Source organism: Panthera pardus, unplaced genomic scaffold (assembly GCF_024362965.1).
Source record: "Panthera pardus isolate Hobbes unplaced genomic scaffold, ASM2436296v1 HiC_scaffold_26, whole genome shotgun sequence".
In the NCBI taxonomy this organism is placed as follows: Eukaryota; Metazoa; Chordata; class Mammalia; order Carnivora; family Felidae; genus Panthera; species Panthera pardus.
The window spans coordinates 19,441,950-19,465,266 of NW_026526832.1; the positions used below are offsets into that span (position 1 = coordinate 19,441,950).

General features: G+C 51.3%; 1 protein-coding gene across 2 annotated transcripts; it reads right to left on the reverse strand.

Moving 5' to 3' along the window:
* Window positions 1–255: 255 nt before the first annotated feature.
* CAD (carbamoyl-phosphate synthetase 2, aspartate transcarbamylase, and dihydroorotase) lies at window positions 256–23,300 on the reverse strand. 2 transcript variants are annotated; one of them, XM_053891044.1, is made up of 45 exons: window positions 22,917–23,300; window positions 22,524–22,663; window positions 20,541–20,670; window positions 19,287–19,429; window positions 18,974–19,115; window positions 18,599–18,770; window positions 18,210–18,395; window positions 17,914–18,026; window positions 17,445–17,590; window positions 17,050–17,181; window positions 16,677–16,910; window positions 16,322–16,543; window positions 15,929–16,117; window positions 15,501–15,625; window positions 15,196–15,326; window positions 12,323–12,435; window positions 11,390–11,634; window positions 10,932–11,178; window positions 10,472–10,570; window positions 10,060–10,284; window positions 9,797–9,979; window positions 9,375–9,593; window positions 8,893–9,060; window positions 8,114–8,296; window positions 7,881–7,985; window positions 7,216–7,455; window positions 6,892–6,973; window positions 6,437–6,603; window positions 6,105–6,269; window positions 5,801–5,932; window positions 5,389–5,590; window positions 4,838–5,028; window positions 4,596–4,736; window positions 4,268–4,369; window positions 3,722–3,818; window positions 3,391–3,441; window positions 3,058–3,102; window positions 2,784–2,953; window positions 2,599–2,673; window positions 1,865–2,077; window positions 1,563–1,688; window positions 1,211–1,366; window positions 1,022–1,123; window positions 718–812; window positions 256–620 (listed from the first exon to the last, which is right to left on the reverse strand). In XM_053891044.1, exons 1-45 carry the CDS (start codon window positions 22,996–22,998, stop codon window positions 518–520), a joined length of 6,729 nt encoding a protein of 2,242 aa, XP_053747019.1. In that variant the 5' UTR covers window positions 22,999–23,300; the 3' UTR covers window positions 256–517. The 2 variants fall into 2 exon arrangements, with proteins under 2 accessions (XP_053747019.1, XP_019304845.2); XM_019449300.2 differs by lacking the exon at window positions 3,391–3,441.
* Window positions 23,301–23,317: the final 17 nt, after the last annotated feature.

Here is a 23,317-nt window from a genome sequence, read left to right on the forward strand (position 1 = left end):
CTTAATTGAGGAAGGACACTGGACACCCATCAGTGCAGCACTCAGCACCAACAGAATAGCACACCCCTGCCCAGAACCCCAAAGAGCCACGACTCTGAAAATGCTGAGCCCCGCTGCTCAGCCCTGGCCAGAGCCAAGAGCCTGCCCAGCAAAGCTGCTCTTGGATTTGGGCAGCTGTTCGAAATTTCCAGAAGTCCTGCCCACTACACTTCGTATTCTATACTGAAGTCAGGATACATGCAAGGAAATAGGCACTTACAAGCAGCTTAGCTATTTATTAAGTCAGTAGAAAAATGACTTTACAGGTTTGCGGTGCAATAAAGGAGATGGGGACCTACCCCCATGCTAGAGCGCTCCAGTCCAGTCCAGTGCCCAAGTGTGGTCTGCATGTGTATGTGTGAGCACGTGAGCTGCCTGGACGCCCCAGAGCATCTCCTAAGTGTGCTGCCCCCGTGGGGGGCACCAGAATCTGTGCCCAGCAGCTGGGCCTGATGAGAAGAGTCTGAGGAGCTGGGCCCTAGAAGCGGCCCAGCACAGTGGCTAACAGAGCCATGCGTATGTACATGCCGTTCTCGGCCTGGCGGAAGTAGGCTGCTCGGGGGTCTGAGTCCACCTCCACGCTACAAGAGAAAGAAAACAGTTACCCCAGCCTGTCCAAGACTAAGTGTCCTCCCACAGCCAGCCCCTGGTGTATCCTCAATTTTGAAGCCGTGTCACCTTATCTCATTGACTCGAGGCATCGGGTGCATCACCACCATCTTCTTCTTGGCCCGCGTCATGATGTGGGGAGTGAGAATGAACTGGCCAAAGCACTGCGAGGCAGACGGGGGCCCTGTCAGCACCTCAGGGCCAGGGTGGCCGTAGGGCCACAAGCCTGGGTTCCTCCAGGGTTCTTTCCACACCCACATGCAGTTATCACAACTGAGAGGCCCAATCAAGCTCCTGGGGCCCAGCCTTCTTGGCCACTAGCCTGGAAGCCCCGTGGCTCCAGCCCTGGCCTCGCCTCAGCCCTGGTACTCACAGCTTCATACTCCTGACTAGAGTCAAAGCGTTCCTTCTGGATTCGAGTCATGTAGAGCACATCAGTGTCAGGCAGCGCTTCCTCAATGCTCTCAAATTCCTCCTGGAGGGGGAGGCAGAGTCAGAGTGAATGCAGTGCCAGGCTCTCACTGCCCAACCCGCAGCTCCCCATGGCCTCCCAGGGCCTCACCTGCTTGGTGCCGCGGGCTGCCACAAAGGCCCGCACATTGGGTGGCATGCGCAGGCTGGGAGGTGCCACGTAGCGCAGGCTGACACGGTACTGGGTGAGCAGGCAGGCCAGGGAATGCACCGTGCGTCCATGCTTCAGGTCCCCCACCATTGTGATCTAGGGGAGGAACCCGATCACCAAGAGGGCCCCCAGATCAAGCACCTTGTCCCCCCAATTCAAAGCTTTCAGTCTCACGATCAGGACACAGGCCTCCCTGATGCAGCATGCCTCGGAACAGAGAAGGTACTGCCCAACTGCCCCCACTCTTCAGACCTTGCCCGGGCAGGCTCCCAACCCCTGCCATTGTGCTCACCGTCATGCCATTGACAGTCCCAAGCTCCTCCCGGATGGTGAAGATGTCCAGCAGGGCCTGCGTGGGATGCTCTCCAACCCCATCGCCAGCATTGATCACTGGCCTTCGACAGTGCTTGGCTGCCAGCTGTGAAAATGGGAATAAGAAAGGAGAGCCTTGTCTTCTGCATCCCAGTGGCCCCTGCTCCCTGCCTGAGTCCCACTCTTCTTGGGTCCCCTCACCCATGTGGCCCAACCAGAGACTTGCAGTCATGTCCCTGGATCCATCCCAATCAACCCTGTCCAGTGGACAGCTGGCCTCACCTCCACGGCTCCAGGCTGGGGATGCCGAAGCACAACAACGTCGGCGTAGCAGCTCATGGTCTGCACAGAGTCAGCCAGGGATTCACCCTTTTGGACTGAAGACGTGGCTTCTGAGAAGCTGAGCACAGCGCCCCCCAGCCGGGCCATGGCTGCCGCAAAGGAACTGCTGGTCCGCGTGCTCACCTCGTAGAACATGGAGGCCATCACCTTCCCCTGTGGGGGGGAGGGCCAAGATTCAGTGTGAAAGTGTGTGTTCATCTTGGGGAAAGTATAGGCCGCTGCTTGCTTCGCCCACTTACACAGGAGGGACACTGAGAAAATTCCCTGCAAACTTCCTTGTGACCTGTCCTAACCTTGACATTTCTATTAGCATCGCTCTGAGCTAAAGGCTCTGCCACCGAAACACCGCTGGTAAACATCTGAATGAAATATTCATTCTCTGAGAGAAACAGAAACATCCCAGATCTATCCCACTGAATACATCTGCACAGAACAAGTGACCAGATTAGCAGGCTGATGCACCAGCACTCAGGGCCTCACAAATCAGCTAAATACAGGTCAGAGGAGAGCAAACATGTGGGGGTCAGGGGTCTAGGTCAGCAGGACCTTCCAGAATAAAGAAGGCAGAGCAACTTATAGTGGAGGATCTGGACTCACACAAGGTGACCTATGGCAGGAGAGGGAGATCCCTCTGACAGGGTCCTGGATCTGTAGCCCACAGCCCTGACCCTGACCTTGAGGATGTCGAGGCTCCGCTCCTTCTGGACCATCATACGCAGTGTGTGTGCCACATTGAACAGGTGAGACATCTAAAAAAGACCCCAAGTCAGCTGGAAAGGCAGTGGACCCCAGAGGTCCTAGCCCCAACTTTTCAGATTCTCAAAGCTCTGGGTGTCCCCATCCTCCCTCCCCCAGGCACCTGATCCTTGGTGAACTGCTGGACAGACAGGATATGTTGACCCACTAATGAGTGCAGCAGGGGTGAGGTCTGGGGGTGCAGCAGGCCAGGGGTCCCCAGGTTCTGGGGTGACGCCTGTCTAGGTACTGGTGGTGGAGGGTAGCAGGTGCCATCAAGGGTTCCCATGAGCTCTGCAGTGAGGGACGGGGCAGAAGAGGTGGGTCAGAGGGCTCCTCCTACAGAGGTCAGGTCAGACAGGTCCCCAAAGTGAGCGTGGGCTCTGGGGAAGTCTCACCTGGTTCAGCTGCCTTCCGAGAGGACTTTTCCTTTGGCTCTTCAGCTACAAATAGGGCAACAGGACAGATATAAGCCTGCAACTAAGGTCTGTGAAGAACCCCCATTTCCCCACACTCTGGATCATAGCGTCTGTGTTAAACCAACTCACACAACAGTAGCTATAGCAGGTTAGGGGGCAACAAGGATCAGTAGCCCTGGGGACACACCAGTGATTTCCCACAGGGGCTGCTGTGTGAGAGCAGTGGTGCCCTCCCAGGGCCCGCCCAAGTGGCAAAGGGATCCTAGGCAAGGGGAACGGCCAGGCTCACACCAACCAGTAACCTGGATTTACCCCACGTTCTGCTGCCCCGTGGGATCCCAGCTCCTGGGCGGAGGAACACAGCTGCCCACAACAAGAAAGGGCTGTGAGAAGCTGTGGGGTACCTACCTCACAGAGGGCAGACTGATTTAGGCAAAGAAAGGTACAGCGGGTCAGACTAGTAGTATGAAGGAAAGGCAGGAAGAACAGGGTAAGTGGACCAAAGTGAGGTGCTGGTGGGTGGGGGGGCGCTGTGAGCCCGACCCCAGTCCACCAGGGGGACATTGGGGGAAGAGAAGCCTGTCCCTACACATCTCTGAGTCCAGGTGGCCCCATCCTCCGTGTCACAGGACCCCCCTCTTACCTGGCAGACCTGGGTCAGAGGCTCGGTGGATTCGGGGAGGCAGGTGGAAGCGGCCATCGGGAAGCCCTGGGATAGCCCGGCGAGGCCTTTCGGGTGTCTGGAGAGATACAGGTCTCGCATTTTAAAAAGTACTGACCCAACTCCTCAAATTTAATTCCTCGAGAAAAGCCGAATTGCTCACTGTCCGTAGCGAGAATGGAATGGACCCTGTTCTCCATCATCTCCCCTCAGGTTCATCCCTCTGCTATACTGTTGTGGCACAGGAAGACCAACTAGCCTCCTAGAGGTGTGTGCTAGCCCCATGACAGGCTCTCAGATAAACCTCTGGTTGGGTTAATAAGGGGCTTGTGTTTCACCTAGGTAGGTAATCTCCTAAACTGAGAGTTAAGTCTATGTTTTGTAGTAGACAAAGAGATAGGTGGGGGACTCTCAGTGTCAACTACAGAGCCTTCCACCCCTAAACCACTAATTATAACACCTGTGCTGTTGGCTGTTCCTGGCCACATCCCCCAACACCCCCCTCCAGTCCCAAAGCACTGTGGATACCGTGGTTATCTCACTGGTGGCAGGGGCTGGAGGTGCGAGCTGGGGAACAACCCCCTGAGGCCACTTGCGTACATCCTGTCCGTAGCCCGGGGGCACCAGGACCTGCAGACAGAGAGCAGGAGCAGGCGAGTGAGCAGGGGGCAAAGAGCTGGACTGAGACCCTAAAGCAATGGAAGCCAGCAAAAAGGAAACACGCCCCAGGGGACCTGTGCCCACCCATGTCCAGGGCAGCTGGAGGAGGTGCTGGAACCACAGAGATGTGCCAGAGCAAGTTGACAATGGCACCAAGGAAGTCACTACTGGGATGGGGTTCAGGCCACACGCATACCTGCCCGTCAATATAGGCCACCTCGCCTCGTAGGACCACACGGCGGACGGTGCCCTTGACCTTCTGCCCTTCGAAGGGTGTCCAGTGGGCCTTGGAGAAGGGCATGTGGCTGGGGATGGTCCATTCATGCTCCAGATCCACCTGCCCAGAGTCACGGGTGATGCTAGGGTAGGGCCACACCTTGGAACAGCTGCGGGGGATACAGAGCCGCCCACCCTCCGCAGCCGCCCACACGCCCACACCTCCACATAGGTGTCCTCCTGTGGGGGCAGGTGGAAGATCCGCCGAGGACCGTGGTGCAGCCGCTGCAGTAGGTCATCCAGAGTGAGCCGGCCCTCGCTGACAGCCGTGAGCAGCAGCGGCAGCATGGTCTCCAGCCCCGGGAAGCCTGGTGGAGGCCTGGGCCCACACTTCTCCTCCAAGGTGTGGGGGGCTGAAGGAAGAGAGCAGCACCCTCAGGCCCCATCGCCTCCACATCTGGGGAGTCACACAGGCCACCAGGATTGCACTGCCTCGCTACACGTCTCAATGCTCACCTCCTCTGGTTATTTGAAAAACAGATAAACCATGACAGCTGCCACCTTCTGGGGACTACACCTTTTACCCATGTTCTCTCATTTATAATTTTCATCATTTGCTCATTAGTTCCTTCAGGGAGCATTTATCAAGCACCCATCACAGACCAGGCACTGTGCTCCAAAGGTCAAGTCCTTTGTATCCTCACAGAGCCCAGGGGCCCTGAGCTGGGGCACGAGCCCTGCTGGGCAGAAAGGTACACTGTGGGCCCTCTCACCATGATCTGAGGCGAAGCAGTCGATGACAGCCATGTTCTCCCACAGGGCCTCCACATCCTGGCGGGAGCCAAGCTCAGGCCGGACCTCGCCCTTCCCGGGCCCCAGGCGCTCCAGGTCATCGCGGCTTAGAAACAGATGGTGGGGCGCCACCTCACAGGTCACTGGCAGCCCTCGGGCCTTTGCGGCTTTAATCAGCAGGATCTGGAGGGACAGGAGATCTAGAAGGGGCCTCCCTCGTGCCCTGCCCTACAAGTCTCCACAGCCAACACCCCCTCTAGGAAAGTTACGGGGCAGACATGCTGAGGGTACTGGCTCGCTGCTCCCCACCCCCTCCGGCCCCCAAGAAGACCCTGACCTCTGGGTGTCACTGAGAAAACAGAAGGGGCACTGGGATCCCGGGTATACTCTCACCTCCTCCTTCCGTGCCACATGACATATGTGCACTGAGCGCTGGGTCAGCTGGGCCACCATGAGGATGGCGGCGACACTCTGTCGCTCCGCATGGGCGACAATGGGGAGGTGGGATGGCCATGTCTCAAAGTGCTGGGGACAGAAAGAATTTATCGGGGAGCGTGCAGAGCCCTGAATTCTCTGAGCTCATCAGAGCCCAGAGCCCTCACAGAGTTCCTGACACCTCACTGTTGTTGGTTAGCCCACTCTGTGTGGTCCTCAAGCCAGGACACTGGCTGCCTCCTCCCACGTGCCCACTCCCTACCTCCATCCACTGGGCCACGTTGTCCAGCCGAAGCTCAGAGAAGGTTTCGTTGAGGTAGAGCTTTAGCCCAGCAGCAGACCCAGCCACAGCACCCAGGGTCCCTGCATTTTCTGACGAGGCCCCAAGAAATAAGGCAAAGTCACAGCGTGCGCCAGCCTCTGCCAGCTGGGGAAGATACATATGAGATAATGAGATAAGACCCCCTGGCATCCATGCCAGCCTGGGAACCAGTGGCCTAGGCCCCTAGGCTTCTGGGAGGGCACAAGGAAGATGGGTCTGGGAGATAGGCAGAGACGTCTGGATCACCGTGAAGCAGGAGTACAAGGGCTCACCTTCTGGGCCAGGGCCAGGGCAGGGGCATCAATGATAGGGGGCCGGGTATTAGGCATGGCACACACCATGGTCACGCCCCCAGCCAAGGCAGCAGCTGTGCCTGAGGCAAAGTCCTCCTTGTGTGTCCCCCCTGGTTCCCGCAGGTGCACATGGATGTCAATCAGTCCTGGGAGAACATGGATGTGGCAAGATTAGAGGAAGGTTCAGAGACACAAAGGACATCAAAGAGGTGAACTGGGGTGGTAGGAAAATGAGCAGCCACTGATACGGGTGAGAGGTGGCAAGGTCCCTCAGTCAAGGGCACAGAGGATCGTGGGAGGAAAGAGCTCAGTGAGAAAGATTCTGGCCCCCACACTCTATGCAGTCCAGGCAGGGTGTGGGTCCCACGGCCCAGATCTCTGAGCCAGATGCTACCAGTGTGCAGAAGCTGGGTTCTCCCAAAAGATGCACTTACCAGGTAGTCGCACAAGCTTTTGGGAAGTCATACAGTCAACGTGCACCTTCAAAGGAGGGGCTGGCCCAATCTGGCCTAGGGCCTGCAGGTGAAAACCACAGTCAGCTCTGATTTAAGGGCAACCCAGGAGTTGTAGGTAGGGACTGGGTTTTTGCATAAACCAGGCTCTACCTCCCAATACCCAACTTCTCTCTGTAGCCCCAAAGCCCGGTTATTACCGTAACTGCTTCATACTGAGATTTCCCAACCCCATGGCACACTCACTTCTCCCTCTTGTCCCATTAACACTGGCTGTTGCTCTCCTAGCACCCAGGTCCCAGGTACCTCTACAAACAGTTTGGTGCACTTGATATCGATGATGAGAGGCACAGAGAAGTCAGCGGCCAGGCGCCGGGTACGGTAGCCCTTGGTGACAAAGGAAGAGAGACGCCGGCCCCCAGCTCCACGCATTGACAGGTTAATCACTAGCTCAAAGTGATTCTCAGCCAGCTGCTCCAAGATGCTTCGCTGCGGTGGGCACTCACCATCCACTGCCTCCTCAAAGTGCCAGTCCACAGCTGTTACCTGTGGCCCAGAGATAAGGTCAGGGCCAACCTGAACCTGGCAGGAGTCACGAAAGACAGCAAAGGGAGGAGAGGTAGCCCAGGAACCCATGAGGAAGAGACTGAGGACCTATAGGGTGGGGACCAGGGCTGCCTCTATTTATTATTGGCAGAGTACATTCTTGATAGGAAAAACATCTACTCTATGGTTATCAAGAACTGTGCAATATGAGCCCATACATGTACATGTAGAAATAATATTCTGGAAAGAAATACACCAGAATGTTAAGAGTGATAGAGAGACTGTAAGGAAAATTTTTTCTTTGCTTTTCCGTATACTCTATTTGCTCTATGCGGAATATAGAGGATTTATGCAACGACAGAAAAAGCAAGGGAACACAGAATTCTCTGGTACAAAGCAGGGGTAGGTTGCGGGAGACCCGGTACCTTGACACCATGCTCAGTGTAGAAGTCAGCAGTGCCCAGGCTGGCGTAGAGGCTGTAGCCCAGGCTCTCCAGCAGCCGCACAGTTGGGAGCAGCTCACTTTTGTTCTGAACCAAGCAGAAGGAGGATGCGGTTGTATCTCTTCTGTCTTCCACTTCAAGGTCAGCCCAGGCCCAGAGAACCAAGGGTATCTGCCCCCACCTCTCTGGGCAGCCCCCACCTCTGGATTCTGTACCTTATAGCTGCCAATGGTCAGCAAGATGTTCTTCTTGGGGATCTTAAAGCCAGTGCTTAGCATGGCCTTGAGGTAGGCCTCGCAACGGCTCTCCCCAAAGCCAGCCACTTCCCCGGTACTGGTCATCTCCACACCCAACACCACATCAGCACCCGCCAAGCGTGAGAACGAGAACTGAGGCACCTGTGGGAGCAGGATGTGAGACACCAAGGCAAGGAAGGCCCACCTCCCCTCATCAGAAGCAGCAGCCACAGTTCCTTTCCCATGGTCTCAGCCAGACGGCAGGGTTAGCCTTGCCTGCTGCTGCTCTGCCTGTGCTCTACACCAGCAGGTGAGCTGCTTCTCAAATATAGTTCGGGTCTTCCGGCAGTTTCCACTAAGCTAATTCCTTGGCCTTGGAACACTTCCTCAACAAGCTCTGCCAATCAAACATCCTGACCACCCTTCAGGACTCCATTTAAATACCACCTCTCCCAGCCCTTCCCAGGTTACTCCTTTTGGAAGTGCCATCTCTTGTCTGTAAACTCCTATAGCATTTTAGTCTTATCTTTACTATGCAGGTTTACCATAGACTGTTCTAGAAACAAGCTATTTTTTAACCCAACTTCCCTTGTCTCCATTACTAGTGTGAGCTCTTAAAGGACAAAGACCCTTATCACCCTTGTGGCCCATGATAGGTGCTCAGTTTACATGCGGACTCACATGTGTGGTAAGTGAACTCTCTCCCACTATGTCTCCCTGCTTCTGACTGCTAACCTCAAGGTTTCAATCCTCCGTACCTTTACCCCCACGACTCCGGAGCCAGTCATGAGCCCCACAGGTTCCACTTCTTCCCCCATGATGACGCGTGTGGCCAAGGCTACTAGGTCCACACCTAGTGTCTTCGAGACGAAAGGGAAGGAGCGAGAGACACGCACGTTGCATTCGATAACTTTCAGCTGGTCATCCTAGAGCAGACAGGGATTGGTCAGACCTTCTGTAGGCTGGGCTTGCTGACACTATTCCACTGACCTGGACTCTTTCCCTCATTTACCATTCTGTGGGTAATCAACCTTGAACAGGGGAACAGGGATCAGGTTGTGAACAGACTGTCACAAACCATTACAACACCGTGGGCTCTAGCTAGGAGCCCCTTCCCTCCAGCTTTTGGGCCTACTCTGATGAGGGCAGGAGACAGTGAGTGCTCACTGGCACTGTGGCCAGCACAGAGCAAGAAGGTACTAATGCCCGTTAGTCTCTTCCTTTAGCCCCCTCTTACTACCTTGGCAATGAGCTGCAGATTGAAGGGTCCTGTGACCTGCAGCTCCTGACCCACAGCGTGCACAATGGCTTTAATCCGCTCCAGGGTTTTGGCAGTGATGTCCTGCGGTGGGGTCACCAGTGTGGCATCGCCTGAATGCACGCCTGCATTCTCCACATGCTCAGAGATGGCAATGGCTGCCACTACACCATCACGGGCCACAGCATCCACATCAATCTCCTAGTGGGGACGTGAAGGCAATGTGATGTAGGGCAGGGACCATTTTCTTCTCCCACTTGCCCCAGGAGGCTCCCTTCCTTGAAGAGCCTTGATACAACCCATCTTTCCCAGTCTTTTGTGCCTAGAAATTGTTGTAGAACCAGAGAGAGGAGTCTCCTCTGAGGCTGGGGAGCCTGCCCTCAGAGACTTGTTTGAGGCCCTACCTTAGCCTCCTGGATGAACTTGGAGATGACCACAGGGTGCTCCTTAGAGACGGCTGCTGCACTGCTCAGGAAGCGCTCCAGGTCGCCGTCAGTGTAGGCCACATTCATAGCAGCGCCACTCAGCACGTAGGAGGGGCGCACCACGCAGGGGTACCCCACTGTCTGGCAGAACTGGCGAGCAGACTAAGAAGGGTGCAGCTGGGTTGGTCACACTCACCCCTGACCGCATCTAGCCTCCAGCCCCCAACCAAGCCCCAGCCCACCTCTAGGTCACTGAGTTCCCTCCACTGAGGTTGGCTGATACCAATGGTGTCGAGGAGCCGGGAGAACTTGAAACGGTTCTCAGCCGAGTCGATGGCTTCAGGGGAAGTACCCAGCACCCGGCACTGCTGCCGATGCAGAGCCATGGCCATGTTGTTGGGCAGCTGTCCACCCATAGATAGGATCACACCTTCAGGGTTCTCTAGCTCATAGATGTCCATCACCACCTTAGTGCAAGAGGAGAATCAAGTGGAGGTAGCAGGTGGTCAGGGATCTGAGCCTTCCTGCTCACTGCTTCTCACCCTCTACCCACGTCCCCTCAAACCCCACAGAGCCCAAAGAATCTTAAGTCAGCCAGCCATTCCCACTTGACCCTGGCCACCCAGGCTAACGAGCAGCCTTCAACTCTCTCACCTCAAAAGAGATCTCATCAAAGTAGAGTCGGTCACACATGTCATAGTCAGTGCTGACTGTCTCTGGGTTGTAGTTCACCATGATGGTCTTATATCCCATCTGTGAGAGGGAGGGAAATGAGATTGAACTATAAGATGGGAGGAAAAACATGGAAAAACTAAGGCAAAGCCAAAAAGCTTTCTCTGAAATAGCTGTATGGGACACCTGCCTTGGGAGGGAAGTGGGGCCAAGCACTAGAGAGACAGGTACAAAGTATTGGGAGAAAAGACACATACCCTGTGTGAGGCACAAGATGGCCTAAGGGGAGTCCCCCGCCCCTACCACCCCCACACTCTTCCCAAAGCTCTAAGCATAGCAATTAACAGAAAGTGCCAGGATTAAATGTGGGCGTAAGGCAACTGCTGGAACTGAAAGAGAATAGAACAGCAGATAAGACGGTAGGAAAGACTAGCTCTTGGACCTTTCGGAGCTGCCGGATGCAGCCCACAGCACACCAGTCAAACTCAACGCTGGAGCCTATACGGTAGACGCCAGAGCCAAGGACCAGGACGTGAGGCGTTCGAAAGGTGAGATCATGGGTGGTGCCCCAGTATGTCAGGTACAAATAATTTGTCTGGGCTGGCCACTCAGCTGCAACTGTGTCAATCTGTTTCACTGCTGGGCAGATTCCCAACTCCTGACGCAGTTTGCGAACCGCCAGCTCTGTGCTAAAGGAGAAGAAGGGTCAAAAATATAGCCCTGGTGGGGTTCAGACTTAGTAAAGGGGTGAGATCCCAGGGCAGGAATTTAAGAGGAAAACAACCCAGGGATGAAGGTCAGAAGACTCCAAAACACCCCAATCTCTCCGAGGGCCCCTCACTGGTACCAAGATTCTCTGCCCCATATCCTCAGCCCAAGGCCCTCACCACCACCTCTGACCTCAGAACCGCAAGGGCGATCTGCTTGTCTGAGAAGCCAAGGCGCTTGGCCTGGTGTAGCAGGTCTGGGGGCAAAGGCTGTCCACGGTGCTGTTCCAGCAGCTGGGCGTGTGCTATAATCCGCTTCATCCGGTGCAGGAACCAGCGGTCGATGCGTGTGAGTTCATACAGCCGCTCCACAGAATAGCCAACCCACAGAGCAGCTGCTACCACAAAGATCCGCTTATCAGTTGGCGTCTCCAACTCCTAATGGGGAGGGCAGACAGATGGATATGGAAGGACTGCGCAGAGGGAGGAGATGTACGATTGTTAAACAAAATATTCCCAATCTATTTTTAGCACCTCATAAAGCCTGAGAGCATGAGTGACACTGTTTTAGGAAAGACACTGCAAAAAAGGAGCCAAAGCAGCAACTCTGTAATTGCAAAAACCTGTATATAAATCCTACCTCTGCCACTTTCTGGCTGTGCAGCTAATGTATTAGCAAGTTCCACAAGCTCTCTAGGCTTGTTTCAATGTCCACAGAAACAAGTTTAAGAATATATCCTTATAAGGGGCGCCTGGGTGGCTCAGTCAGCTAAGCGTCCAACTTCGGCTCGGGTCATGATCTCATGGTTTGTGAGTTCAAGCCCCACATCAGGCCCTGTGCTGACAGCTCGAAGCCTGGAGCCTGCTTCAGATTCTGTCTCCCTCTCTCTGCCCCTCCCTTGCTCACAGTCTGTCTCTCTCAAAAATAAACAAACATTACTAAAAAAAAAAAAAAAAAAAAAAAAAGAATACATCCTTATAGATGAGAGGAACCACAAAATTCTGAGCCAAGTGAAAAATGCAAATGTCTAGTAATGACTGTTGCTATTAATGGTAACATGTCCACAGACTGGGGACAGAGGAGGGTCCATTTCAGGGGTGTTGCCAGGGGAAGAGAGCCACTTACCATGTCACTGACCGGCTTTACTGTGTGATCAAAGCCCACACAGTTCTCATCTACCATGCGAAGAGCCTTCTGGAAGGCTTCCTCAAAAGAACGCCCAATGCCCATGACTTCACCTGGAGGAACAGGATGTGAAAACTGAGGCCCTGGAGGTAGGAGGTTCCTATGTCTATGATTTAGTCAAGATTCTGGAAGATTCTCAGGACAAGAACCAAAGCAGCGGTATGTATCGTGTTTTGTTATTGAGCAATCTTAAACTGGAACTTCTCTCCTTACCATTTTCTGTTTTGTGTTTATTACGGACTATGAAATTAAGATGCCTAAAATGGACATGTGGATACTAGAAACAGTGCAGCTGATCACAGTGGCCCAACCACTGATAGCTATCCAGTTATGTGCTTTATTCCTATTATGATGACACCATCTGGGATCAGTCTCATCCTTTAAAACTTTTCAACAGTCTGAATAATAGGAAGATGATCCCACTGCTCTTTGAACCCATCCAGAAATAATCACATTCACAACTCTCATTTTAGAGTATTCCTTCCTGGACTTCTTTCAAATATATGTTTTATATATGACTATAGTACACATACGATTTCTATCATGCTTTTTCCTTTATCATAACCATGTTCCCACACTGCTTTGTGACCTTATTACCAGCAGTTTAATTCCTGTATGATTTACCATAACTTAACTACTCACTTACGGAAGGACACCTAGCTTTGAAGTGTTCATCCTTCTAAGTGAGGCTGTGAGTTCTTCAGTGCTTTGGGTTATTTCCTTAGGATAAACTTGCAGAAGTACAGGAGAAATAGGTAAGAATTTTCTGGGTCTTAATAAGTATTACTTGCTTCACAGAAGTTTATACTTACAAGTGTAAGTTTCACCATCTTCTAAGAAGTACATATAATCGTTTTAAACAATTTTTCTCTTAAATTTGCTCATTTTAGCTAGGTTTCTATTTATTAATAAAAGGGAACTCCCCTCTCCCTACAACTCCCCAGATTTGCTTATTGATTTCCTCGTCCACAAAGTTTTATAATGTCCTCTGACGATTTACCCTAGGATCGTCTTACCAATTGTGTTTTCTTTCTTTCTTTTTTTACTAACTGTATTTTTCTATTTACAATCCTAATTGTTTCTTCAAAAGAACTTTAAAACACTAAAATGCTAATAGCAGTGTTAAGGAAGAGAATGATAAATGATTTTGTTCAATTCCTTTGTAATATGGTTTTATTGTAAATGCTTATTTTGAGTAAGAGAGATACCCAACATATTCACATATACATGCCTAGGAAGATTCTGGAATCATATATATACCCAAATAATCCCTGTGTAACAAGACTATAGAGGATTACTCTTTTTTGGTTCAACTACTTTACTAATTTCTCAATGGTTCATGTATCTTACTTGCACGATAAAAGTCACAAAAAGTTATCAAAGAAGATCATGTTCTAAGAACACCTGAATAGATATAAAACATTAAACATGTCATCTGGGGATTAATCTTTATCCTATTTTCAGTCCACTTCTTTTACCAACAATTTAATTATGGCTTTATTCCCATGTTTATCGTAATTTTCACACAACAGGAATTCATCTCCAGAAGGAACAAGTTGGCAGTCTTGTAAGATTTCTAAAAATTCCAAAATGATATCTGAGCTTACTTAGACTTGCTTGTTTAAAGGCTACTATTGATGGGGTGCCTGAGTGGCTCAGTTGGTTAAGCCTCCGACTCCAGCTCAGGTCATGATCTCATGGTTCGTGAGTTCGAGCCCCGCGTCAGGCTCTGGGCTGACAGCTCAGAGCCTGGAGCCTGCTTCAGATTCTGTGTCTCCCTCTGTCTGTCCCTTGGCTGCTTGCACTCTGTCTCTCGCATTATCTCAAAAATAAATACACGTTAAAAAATATATATAAAAAAATAAATAAATAAAGGCTACTATTGCTGTAAATGGAAATTTGCAACACAATGAAATGCTCTTATCCTTGGCTGGTGGCACTGTGGTATGTGAAATGCTTGCTTTGGTTGAAACGTTTTAGAACAGTCTACCGTGACTTAAAGGGATGTTACAGGAAAGCGTATTAACTCAATTCCAGCATACTCTACCACTGCTTGCATGCTGTTCGCTACTAAATTTCCTTGTTTTTATGAAAAAGGGCTCTGATGTTCTGCTCTGATCTTAAACATGTTAAAAAATTTGGGGGGTGATCATGGCAGAAAGTACCCAGAGAAGCTGATAGGCGTTAACGACAACTGCCACTGTGCTAACTTGGATATACAAGGGTTCACAAAACAACAGGCATCATTTCCCTGAAGCATCAGTATTTAAAGTCACATGGAGAACAAACTGTCACTGGCATTAACAACCTAGTGATGAGGCCGTGGGCAAAATGCAATGCAAGGCTGTGGGTAGAATTTCATGAAACTGGTCTTGCCGATGACAGGCAACATAGTAGGACAGAGGTGCACATAACTAGCAACCGGATCTAGTTTTCAGTTCTTGGCTCTACCCTCTACTCAGCCATGTCACCTTCCTTCTGCGGGTACCTCAGTTTACTTATTTGTAAACCAAGAGAGAGGAGATAGTTTGATGGCCATCACCCCATCACAGAGATTCTGACAGATGGCGGGGGAGTGGAGGTGGCATGTGTATTCTGGCACAGATTTCCAGATGCCTTTGATTCCCGCTCTTGATGAGGACCACGGAGTTTGAAACGTCCCAGTTCTGAGAAACTATGTTCCCAAGCTGCCGCTAATATAGGATCTGAAAGCCTATGCCAGGGAACTAACTTATGATATTCTAGATTCTTAGGACTGCTGGGACCCCATAGAGTGACCTGGGGAAGGGTTTCTTGGGGCACGTCTCACTCACCGACGCTCTTCATGCAGCTCCCGATCTTTGTGCTGACACGGAGGAACTTGCTGAGGTCCCAGCGAGGGATCTTTACCACACAATAATCCAGGCTAGGTTCAAAAGCCGCTGTTCCCCCTGTCACTGAGTTCCTGGGAGCCGTCACGTGGAGGTGTCAGGACAGAGTGGGAGACGTAGAGTGAGCTTCCAGATAGCTTCCTCTGACCCCACACATCCAGGCCAGTATCTTTTTTAAATTCCTTGTCCCATGAATGTTTTCTTCAGCTCCCCTCCCCATCTCTGTGATCTTTTCCCCACCCTTGTACCTGAGCTCAGGTAGAGGGATGCCCAATGCTAGCTTCGCTGCCACATAGGCCAGTGGATAACCTGTGGCCTTACTGGCCAGGGCAGAGCTTCGAGAGAGCCTGGCATTCACTTCAATGATGTAATACTGCAAAAAGACAGAGAGACAGAGAGAGAGAGAGAGAGAGAGAGAGAGAGAGAGAGAGAGACATCAGATAACTGGCCCAGAAGGCCCACCTAGGAGAGGTATTAGAAGGGCCAGAAAACTAAGCCCTCTCCAAAGGCACAGATAGCAAAAGCACCACCCCCATCCCAGTCCAACCTTACCACAGACAATCCTGACTTCTACTTCAAGGTCTGTAGGGCCAAAGAGTCCCCTGGCCTCAAGGACCCAAAATTATGGATGGAGATCCAACAGCTAGAATATCAGCTCCAGGGCCTAGAGTCTCACCTGCTCAGACTCGGGGTTCAAGGCGTACTGCACATTGCATTCCCCGACGATTCCAAGGTGCTGGGTCACCTTGATGGCTGTCTGCCGCAGTAGCTGGTATTCCCTGTCATTCAGTGTCTGGCTTGGAGCCACGACTATGGATTCTCCAGTGTGGATGCCCAATGGGTCCAAATTCTCCATGTTACACACCTGTGAAAGAAGGATCCCGTGGAGGTCACTGCCAAAGAAAGTCAAGAGAGGCAAGAGGCTGCATCCCAGGGTCCTGTTGCTTTTGGGGCAGTACCCATTCTGGGTCTGAGGGACATCGAACCCTCAAAGATCTCAGCTCTGACCTCTGCTCTTACTGGAGCTCACACTGCCTGACATTACTCCCAGCCCACCTCCATCACTCACCGTGACACAGTTGCCATAGGCATCTCTCACCACTTCGTACTCAATCTCCTTCCATCCCTTCAGGGACTTATCTACCAGCACTTGGCTAGTATGGGCAAAAGCTGGGGCCACAAGAGCAGAGAGCTCCTCCCTGTTGGAGGCAAAGCCAGAGCCCAGGCCACCCAGGGCAAAGGCCGCACGAACCAGCACAGGATATCCCAGCCGCTCAGCAGCTGCCTGGGCCTGTAACGAGCAGAAGAGATGAACACAGTGATCAGGCCTCGACTGCTTGCTGCATAGAGGATTCCTGGCCCCAGAGAAAATAAGACACAAAGAAAATGACATCATTCCACCTTCCCCCAACCGCCCCTCGAACCTGTTCAAGAGAATTTGCCGCCTCACTGGGGGCCACATGCTCTCCAATCTCTGCCATCCTGGAGGCAAATGCCCGCCGATCTTCAGTCAGTTCAATGGTTTCCACAGGTGTGCCCAGGACCCGGACCCCATACCGAGCTAACACTCCAGCCTTGGTTAGCTCCACACCACAATTCAGAGCTGTCTGGCCCCCAAAAGTCAGTAAGATGCCATCTGGGCGCTCATTACGGATCACCTGAGGGAGAAGAGGAATAACAAACGTTAGGACCTTGGGGGTATAGAGTGGATCAAAGAAGTTTAGAAACCCAGAGTGACCACAGAATACCCCTGCCCACGTGGGTCCCTTCCTCAGTCCAGCCTTATGCCAGTCATACCTGGGTTACATAGTGAGGTGTTATGGGAAGGAAATAGACTTTGTCAGCCAGCCCCTGGGAAGTCTGCACTGTGGCAATGTTGGGGTTTATCAGCAACGTCTGGATGTTTTCCTCCTTCAGGGCCTTAATCGCCTAGGGAGACAAAAATGGCATACCAGCCTCGCCTACAGAAGGAAGACTACCAAGTCTGAAACCACCAACGTGTCTCTCCCTTCCTGTACTCCCAGTCTCTCATAACCAACTCCTTTTCCTTAGCACCTCACCTTTCTGAACATTCCCCAGATCTCCTGATTCATTCTCTCCCTACAACCAATGTTTATGCCTCAGCCCTCTCCTCAAGACCATCCGTTCCTGAGGGTCACACACCCAGAGGGGCAGGGATGGACATGCTTTACCTGAGAGCCTGAGTAGTCAAACTCCCCAGCTTGGCCAATGGAGAGGCCCCCAGAGCCCAGGATCAGAACCTTTCGTGGTGGTGGAAGCCCAGAGCCTGGGGTGGGAATCCCAGGGGGACAGAGGCGCTCAACCAGCCGCTCTCGAACTGTGGAGGCAAAGAAAGTCATAAATGTTAGAGCTGAACGAGACCTGAGAGACCTGTATTAACTCCCACACTTTACAGAAGAATTCAAAACAGGTCATCCCTCTAATGAGTGGCAGACATGGGACAACGACCCAGGGCTCTTGACTCTGGAGCTCCTTTCAGTAGAAGAAGTAAATGAATCATCTTGGTTTGGTTGCTTTCCCACCTCATCCCCTTAACCTTCCAAACAGATCTCAGTTTCCTAGGGCATGCCCATTTTATGCCCATCCTGGAGCCAACCCTGTTCTTACTTCTACTTAGTTCTACAAAACTAAGGGGCTTACCTGTCTGGCCCCCGGGGTTCCCAGCTGTGGCTTCTTTCACAGTTTCCAGAAAGATATCAAAAAGCAGCTCCATATCTGAAGGACCAGCTTGGTGCTCTGGGTGAAACTGGACACTGTTGAAGAGATGGGATCACGAAATCTGCCACTATCCCTGACTTGGGAACTGGTAGTCTTGGAAGCGGGCATCAGGATAGACGAATGGGGCCCACTGTTGCGCTTCCTTTTTTGATCTTCAAGACCCCGGGGCTTCCAAGCTGTACAGATCCAGTCACCCTGCCGGAATCACTCTAGCTCACCTGAAGAAGGGCAGGCTGTCATGTACAATGCCTTCATTGGAACGATCATTGGCGTTGGTAAAGAGAGGAAGCCAGCCGGCTGGCAGTGAGTCTGTTTCCACAGCAAACCCATGGTTCTGGGATGTCAGAAAGCAGCGCCCAGAGCCCACTAGCAAGCATGGCTGATTATGGCCTCGGTTCCCATATCTGGAGATGGAAGCACACTGAGTCACAGGCCCTCTTCACCCTCCCTTCACCATTGTACCAAACCCAGCTTTTGTTGAGCTTAGGACCCTCACCAGCCCCTGCTCCTGTTTCAACACTAACGAACACCAACTCTATTCCCATCCCCAAGACTCCCCACCGCTCATGTCAGTAGTTCAGGCCCTTCCTCTCCCCACAAGTCCCACCTCATCTTGTATGTCTTGGCCCCAATGGCTAAGGCCAACAGCTGGTGTCCCAGACAGATCCCGAAGACAGGTCGGGGATCAGGCTCAGATAAGACACGGCTCAGTGTGGATACCACACTGGGATAGGAGGCGGGGTCACCAGGGCCATTACTCAGGAAGACACCCTCATACTCTGGAGTGGGCAGAAAAGATGATGTCAAAACCAGTAGTTTAACCAGAGAGACAAACTTGCAGCCTTTCCTTACCATCAGAACAAAAGCCCTGATCTCTGTCTCCTTCCCTGCAACTCATGTTGACTTATAGCGACTGGACCAAGGGACAGATCTTCCACCCAAGCTACCTGTCTGTAGCCCTATACACGCCCCAGCTACTCACCCTGGCTGTCTAATGCATGGTCCCACGGTACCACAGTGACCTCAGCTCCACGCTGGCACAGACATCGGATCTGATTGTACTTGAGACCACAATCCAAAGCAAGGATCCGAGGGGTGCCCCCTGCATTGAAGACCCGTGGAGCCTGAAGAATAAAGGGCAAGAGCGGGCAGTTGTAATCAATGAGTATAGATATACACACACCAACCCCTGCCTTTGAGGCCTCTTCTGATTTGCCCTCAAGTGTTTACCCGTTAGGAACAGAATAAAACTGATGTGCTATAGCTTGCAACATTTTCCCACTCTACCTCTGTACCTTAATCGAGACCTCTGGCACCAGGGGGCGGGCATTGGGGTCCAAGAATGGCAGGGCTGAAGGCTCTGTTCCATCTTGGACCAGCTTTCCCAGCAGAGACCCTTGCTCTCTCAACTTCTTAGTCAGCTCCCGAGTATCCACTCCTGTCAAAATAGCACACTCTCAGAGATCACACTCCCCCAACTCAGTCATGCATGAGGTTAGACTTTCAGGAGCACTGCATTCCAGAGCCCTGAGTCACACACAGCTGTTCTATGGGCATCAAAATCCTGGGCCATCCTGATGGAAGTACACTACCATGAAGTATTCTTGCTAAAAATATCACATCTGAATTGAACCATGACTTCTAGATTTGTTTACAGAAAATAATATCAGGAGACAAAAGAACACACTAAACAACACTACAGGAACGTAATTGACAAAATGCAGCTTGTGGGATACTCTAAAGGAAAACCAACTTGTTTTTGTCAAGTGGGTTACAATACCCATAAATTAGACATACCAACCAAATGCAATATATGAATCTTATTTAGATCCAAATTCAAATAAGCAATAAAAAACATTTAGATAATAGACAAATCTATAAATATCGCCTGAATATTTAGAAATTATTGTTACTTATTTAAAGGTACCATAATGTTATTGTGGCTCTTTTATTTTTTTTTAATATTTTTAAATGTTTATTTATTTCTGAGACAGAGACAGACAGAGCATGAGTGGGGGAGGGTCAGAGAGAGAGGGAGACACAGAATCCGAAGCAGGCTCCAGGCTCTGAGCCGTCAGCACAGAGCCCGACGCGGGGCTCGAACTCACGAACCGTGAGATCATGACCTGAGCCGAAGTCGGTCGCTCAACCGACTGAGCCACCCAGGCGCCCCTGTGGCTCTTTTAAAAACGACTCCTTTTTCATAGATTAGTGAACTATTTGTGGCTGAAATGATACAACGATGGAGACCTGCGTCAAAATAATTAGGGGGGTTCTAGTCATGGTGGTGCAGTTAAGTTTAGTCCTCAGTTAATGATTACAGAAGCTGGGGGTTCATTATATTCTTCTTTCCTTTTGTATGTACAAAATTTTCCATTTGAGTGAGAACTCAGTTCTTTCTCCAATTCCCAGACCCTACTCTAAACCTTCCAAATCTGATACATTCTATCACAACCTCAGACTGGAGTCCCAGTAGTGCAAAAGAGATCTCCATTCTTTCCATCCAGGCACCTGTGTTCTGCCCGGGCACAACTGTGCTAGCACCGTACCTTGCAGGCCAGGTATGCCATGCTGTTCCAGCCACTGATGCAGGGTGTGGGTGGCGCTCCAGTGGCTGGGTGTGGGGCAGCACTCTCCCACCACCAGTCCTGCCACATGGATCCCTGAGGATTCAAACCACTGTCGACGGAACGAAGAGAGCATGAGGGGCCGAGGGCCACACATCTTCCTATCTTCTTTTCCCAACGTACGGCTGAGACCCTACACATCACCCCCACTGAATAAATGACCCAGTCATTCCTTTAACACAGCAAGCATCTCCTGCTTTTGTCCTTTCCCAACAATGTTGTTCCTCATATGAAACACCAAAAGCTGGGCCCTGATTAATAACTGAAAATATTTTCCTTCCCTTCCTTTTCTTTAGTCCAAAACTGAGATTACAAATCCTACTTCTGTGAAGATACCACCCCCTCACTCACTGCAGTTTGTGCCTCCTCCTTAGGGCTCACCTAAACTCACTGTTTCTATTGTTCTTGCTACTTACATTGTATCGTATATGTGTTTGTGTGTCTTCCTCACCAAACTGTGAACTCAGCAAGAACAAGGTGGCTGACACACAGTAGCAGTCAACGAACATTTACAGAGTGCCCACTCAGTGCCAGGCATTGTAACAGATGTTGGGGGAGGAGCAGTGAGTATGCAAAAAGACAAGATCCCTGTCCTTACCATATGAATTTACTACTTAGGGAGCCTGAAAATTAACAAAGTAACGTGCAAATAAACAAGATCACAATTACAGAATGTGGTAAAAACAGAAAATAAGATAGGTGCACAATACCTCATCAAATAAAAATAAAGGTTCAGGGTACAACGCTAGGCATGATTCTACCCCCCCTCCCTGTAAGGGATAATAATACTAATAAAGTTAACATAAATTTGCTACCCAGTAGATAAACATTTAATAATTAAAGAGAAAAGTGGGTCATTTACATGGGAGGGAATGGTATATTTAAATCACATCTGTTTAGTGGTAGAGGTTTAAAAGAAAATGGATGTTGAGACTGTTCTTTACAGATCTGAAGGAGAGTTTGGCAGAACCCTCCATGGCCAGGAAGACAAGTCTGCATATGGACAGGTGCATTCACAGCACACGTGCCACAAAAGTATCCATGGTGGGCTAGAGGCTCTAGGAGGCCTTACTCACCCTGGTTCTGTCATGGGCCTCAATTCTGCAGGTTTATAAACTCTCATTTTGTCAGTGTGTCTACAGCTAACAAAGCTAAAAACTGCCATATGTTAACCAACATACTGCATTATAAACTAGAATGCAGTGTACTTACAGATCTGTGATAAGGAATGGTCCTTTCACTCCTTATCTCGAGTTCCCTCTCCTAAATGTCAGGGTGAATTAAGGAATTAAAGGCCCACTAAGCGTGGAAAACCAGGACAAAATGAGTTTTGAGGAATACTGTATCTAGGCTGCAGTGATTTCCACTATTAATCTCTGTGGACTTTTTTCATTACTTTAATTTCCACAGCACAACTTAGTTTCCAAATTCCAGAGGAGGAGGAATAGGTGGAACCTCACTGTGGGAGGAGACTGAGTCTTCTTATCTAGAGATAAGAACTCCACTGAAAAGTGGCAAAAAAAAATGAGTCAAGGCAAGGAAAGTAGGTTTACAAGACGATTACCAACTTGGTTTGGTAGGTGAACTGGGACCCACAGCCACTGAGAAGGGTGTGGCCGTAATTTCCAGTCTCTTTCCTACTATGTATTTTAAAGCATTCCTCCCATCACACCACTGTTAAGAAATCTTCACTGGTTCCTTACCAAAATCCAGACTCTTTGGCTTGGCCTCCAGCACTGTGCCTCTTACGGTACTTAAGCTGTGGGTAGTACTTGTATTATCACTTCAGTGTGTATCTTTGTTCTCTGCAGGATGCCTAACTTAATGTCAATGTCTTCACTTGACTAACAGTTAATAACCACTGATTTGAAAAGATAAAGTACAGAAAGCATTGGGTGTGGCTACCTTACTGAGACCGAACTCATCCGTTTCATCTGCAGGGATGCCATAGTTGCCGATCAGAGGATATGTCAGCACTAAGATTTGTGCTTTGTAGGAAGGGTCAGTAAGGGCCTCGGGGTAGCCGACCATGCCGGTTTGAAACACTGCAAGAAAGAGGCAGGGCTGGGGCTTGGGCAGGACACCCTTCCCACCACTGCCCTGAGCGATGACAATGCCCCAGCGGAGGCTGCCTTGACCTTGAGGGATAAAAGGGGCTAGGGTGGGGACACGGGCACCAAATGGGGGTGGGAGGCTGGGTGTGCAGGCGGGAAAATGGCGGGTTTGGGCAGGGCAGGTTGGGCAGAGAGGGGCAGCAGAGAGTGGGATGAGGTCGGCAGCCGGCCCGAGCTTGCTTACCCACTTCACCGGCAGTCGACACAGCGGCCCCAAAGGGCTGGCCCCGCAGGACCGACCCATCCTCCAACATCAGGGCCGCCATGGGAACGGAGCTCAGAGGCGGGGGCGAGCACAGAGAAGCGGGAAACGCAGCAAGCCCCAGCCGATGCTAGAACCACGTGAGGTCGGCGCGCCAGGAGTCGGTCCACGTGGCTAACCGCGCTGGTGGCTGGAGCGCGGGCCGCGGAAGACGCAGGAGCTCCCGGCGCGCTGGGCGGCCGCAGACTGCGGCGGCGCGAGCTGCCGGCAGCGTGAAGGGCGGGGCCGAGCACGTAAGAGGGCGGGGCCAAGTTAACTTCGGCGTGGTGGGCGTCTCCTCTCCCCGCCCTCCCCAACACCGCCCCACCGCAAAGACCCGGGAA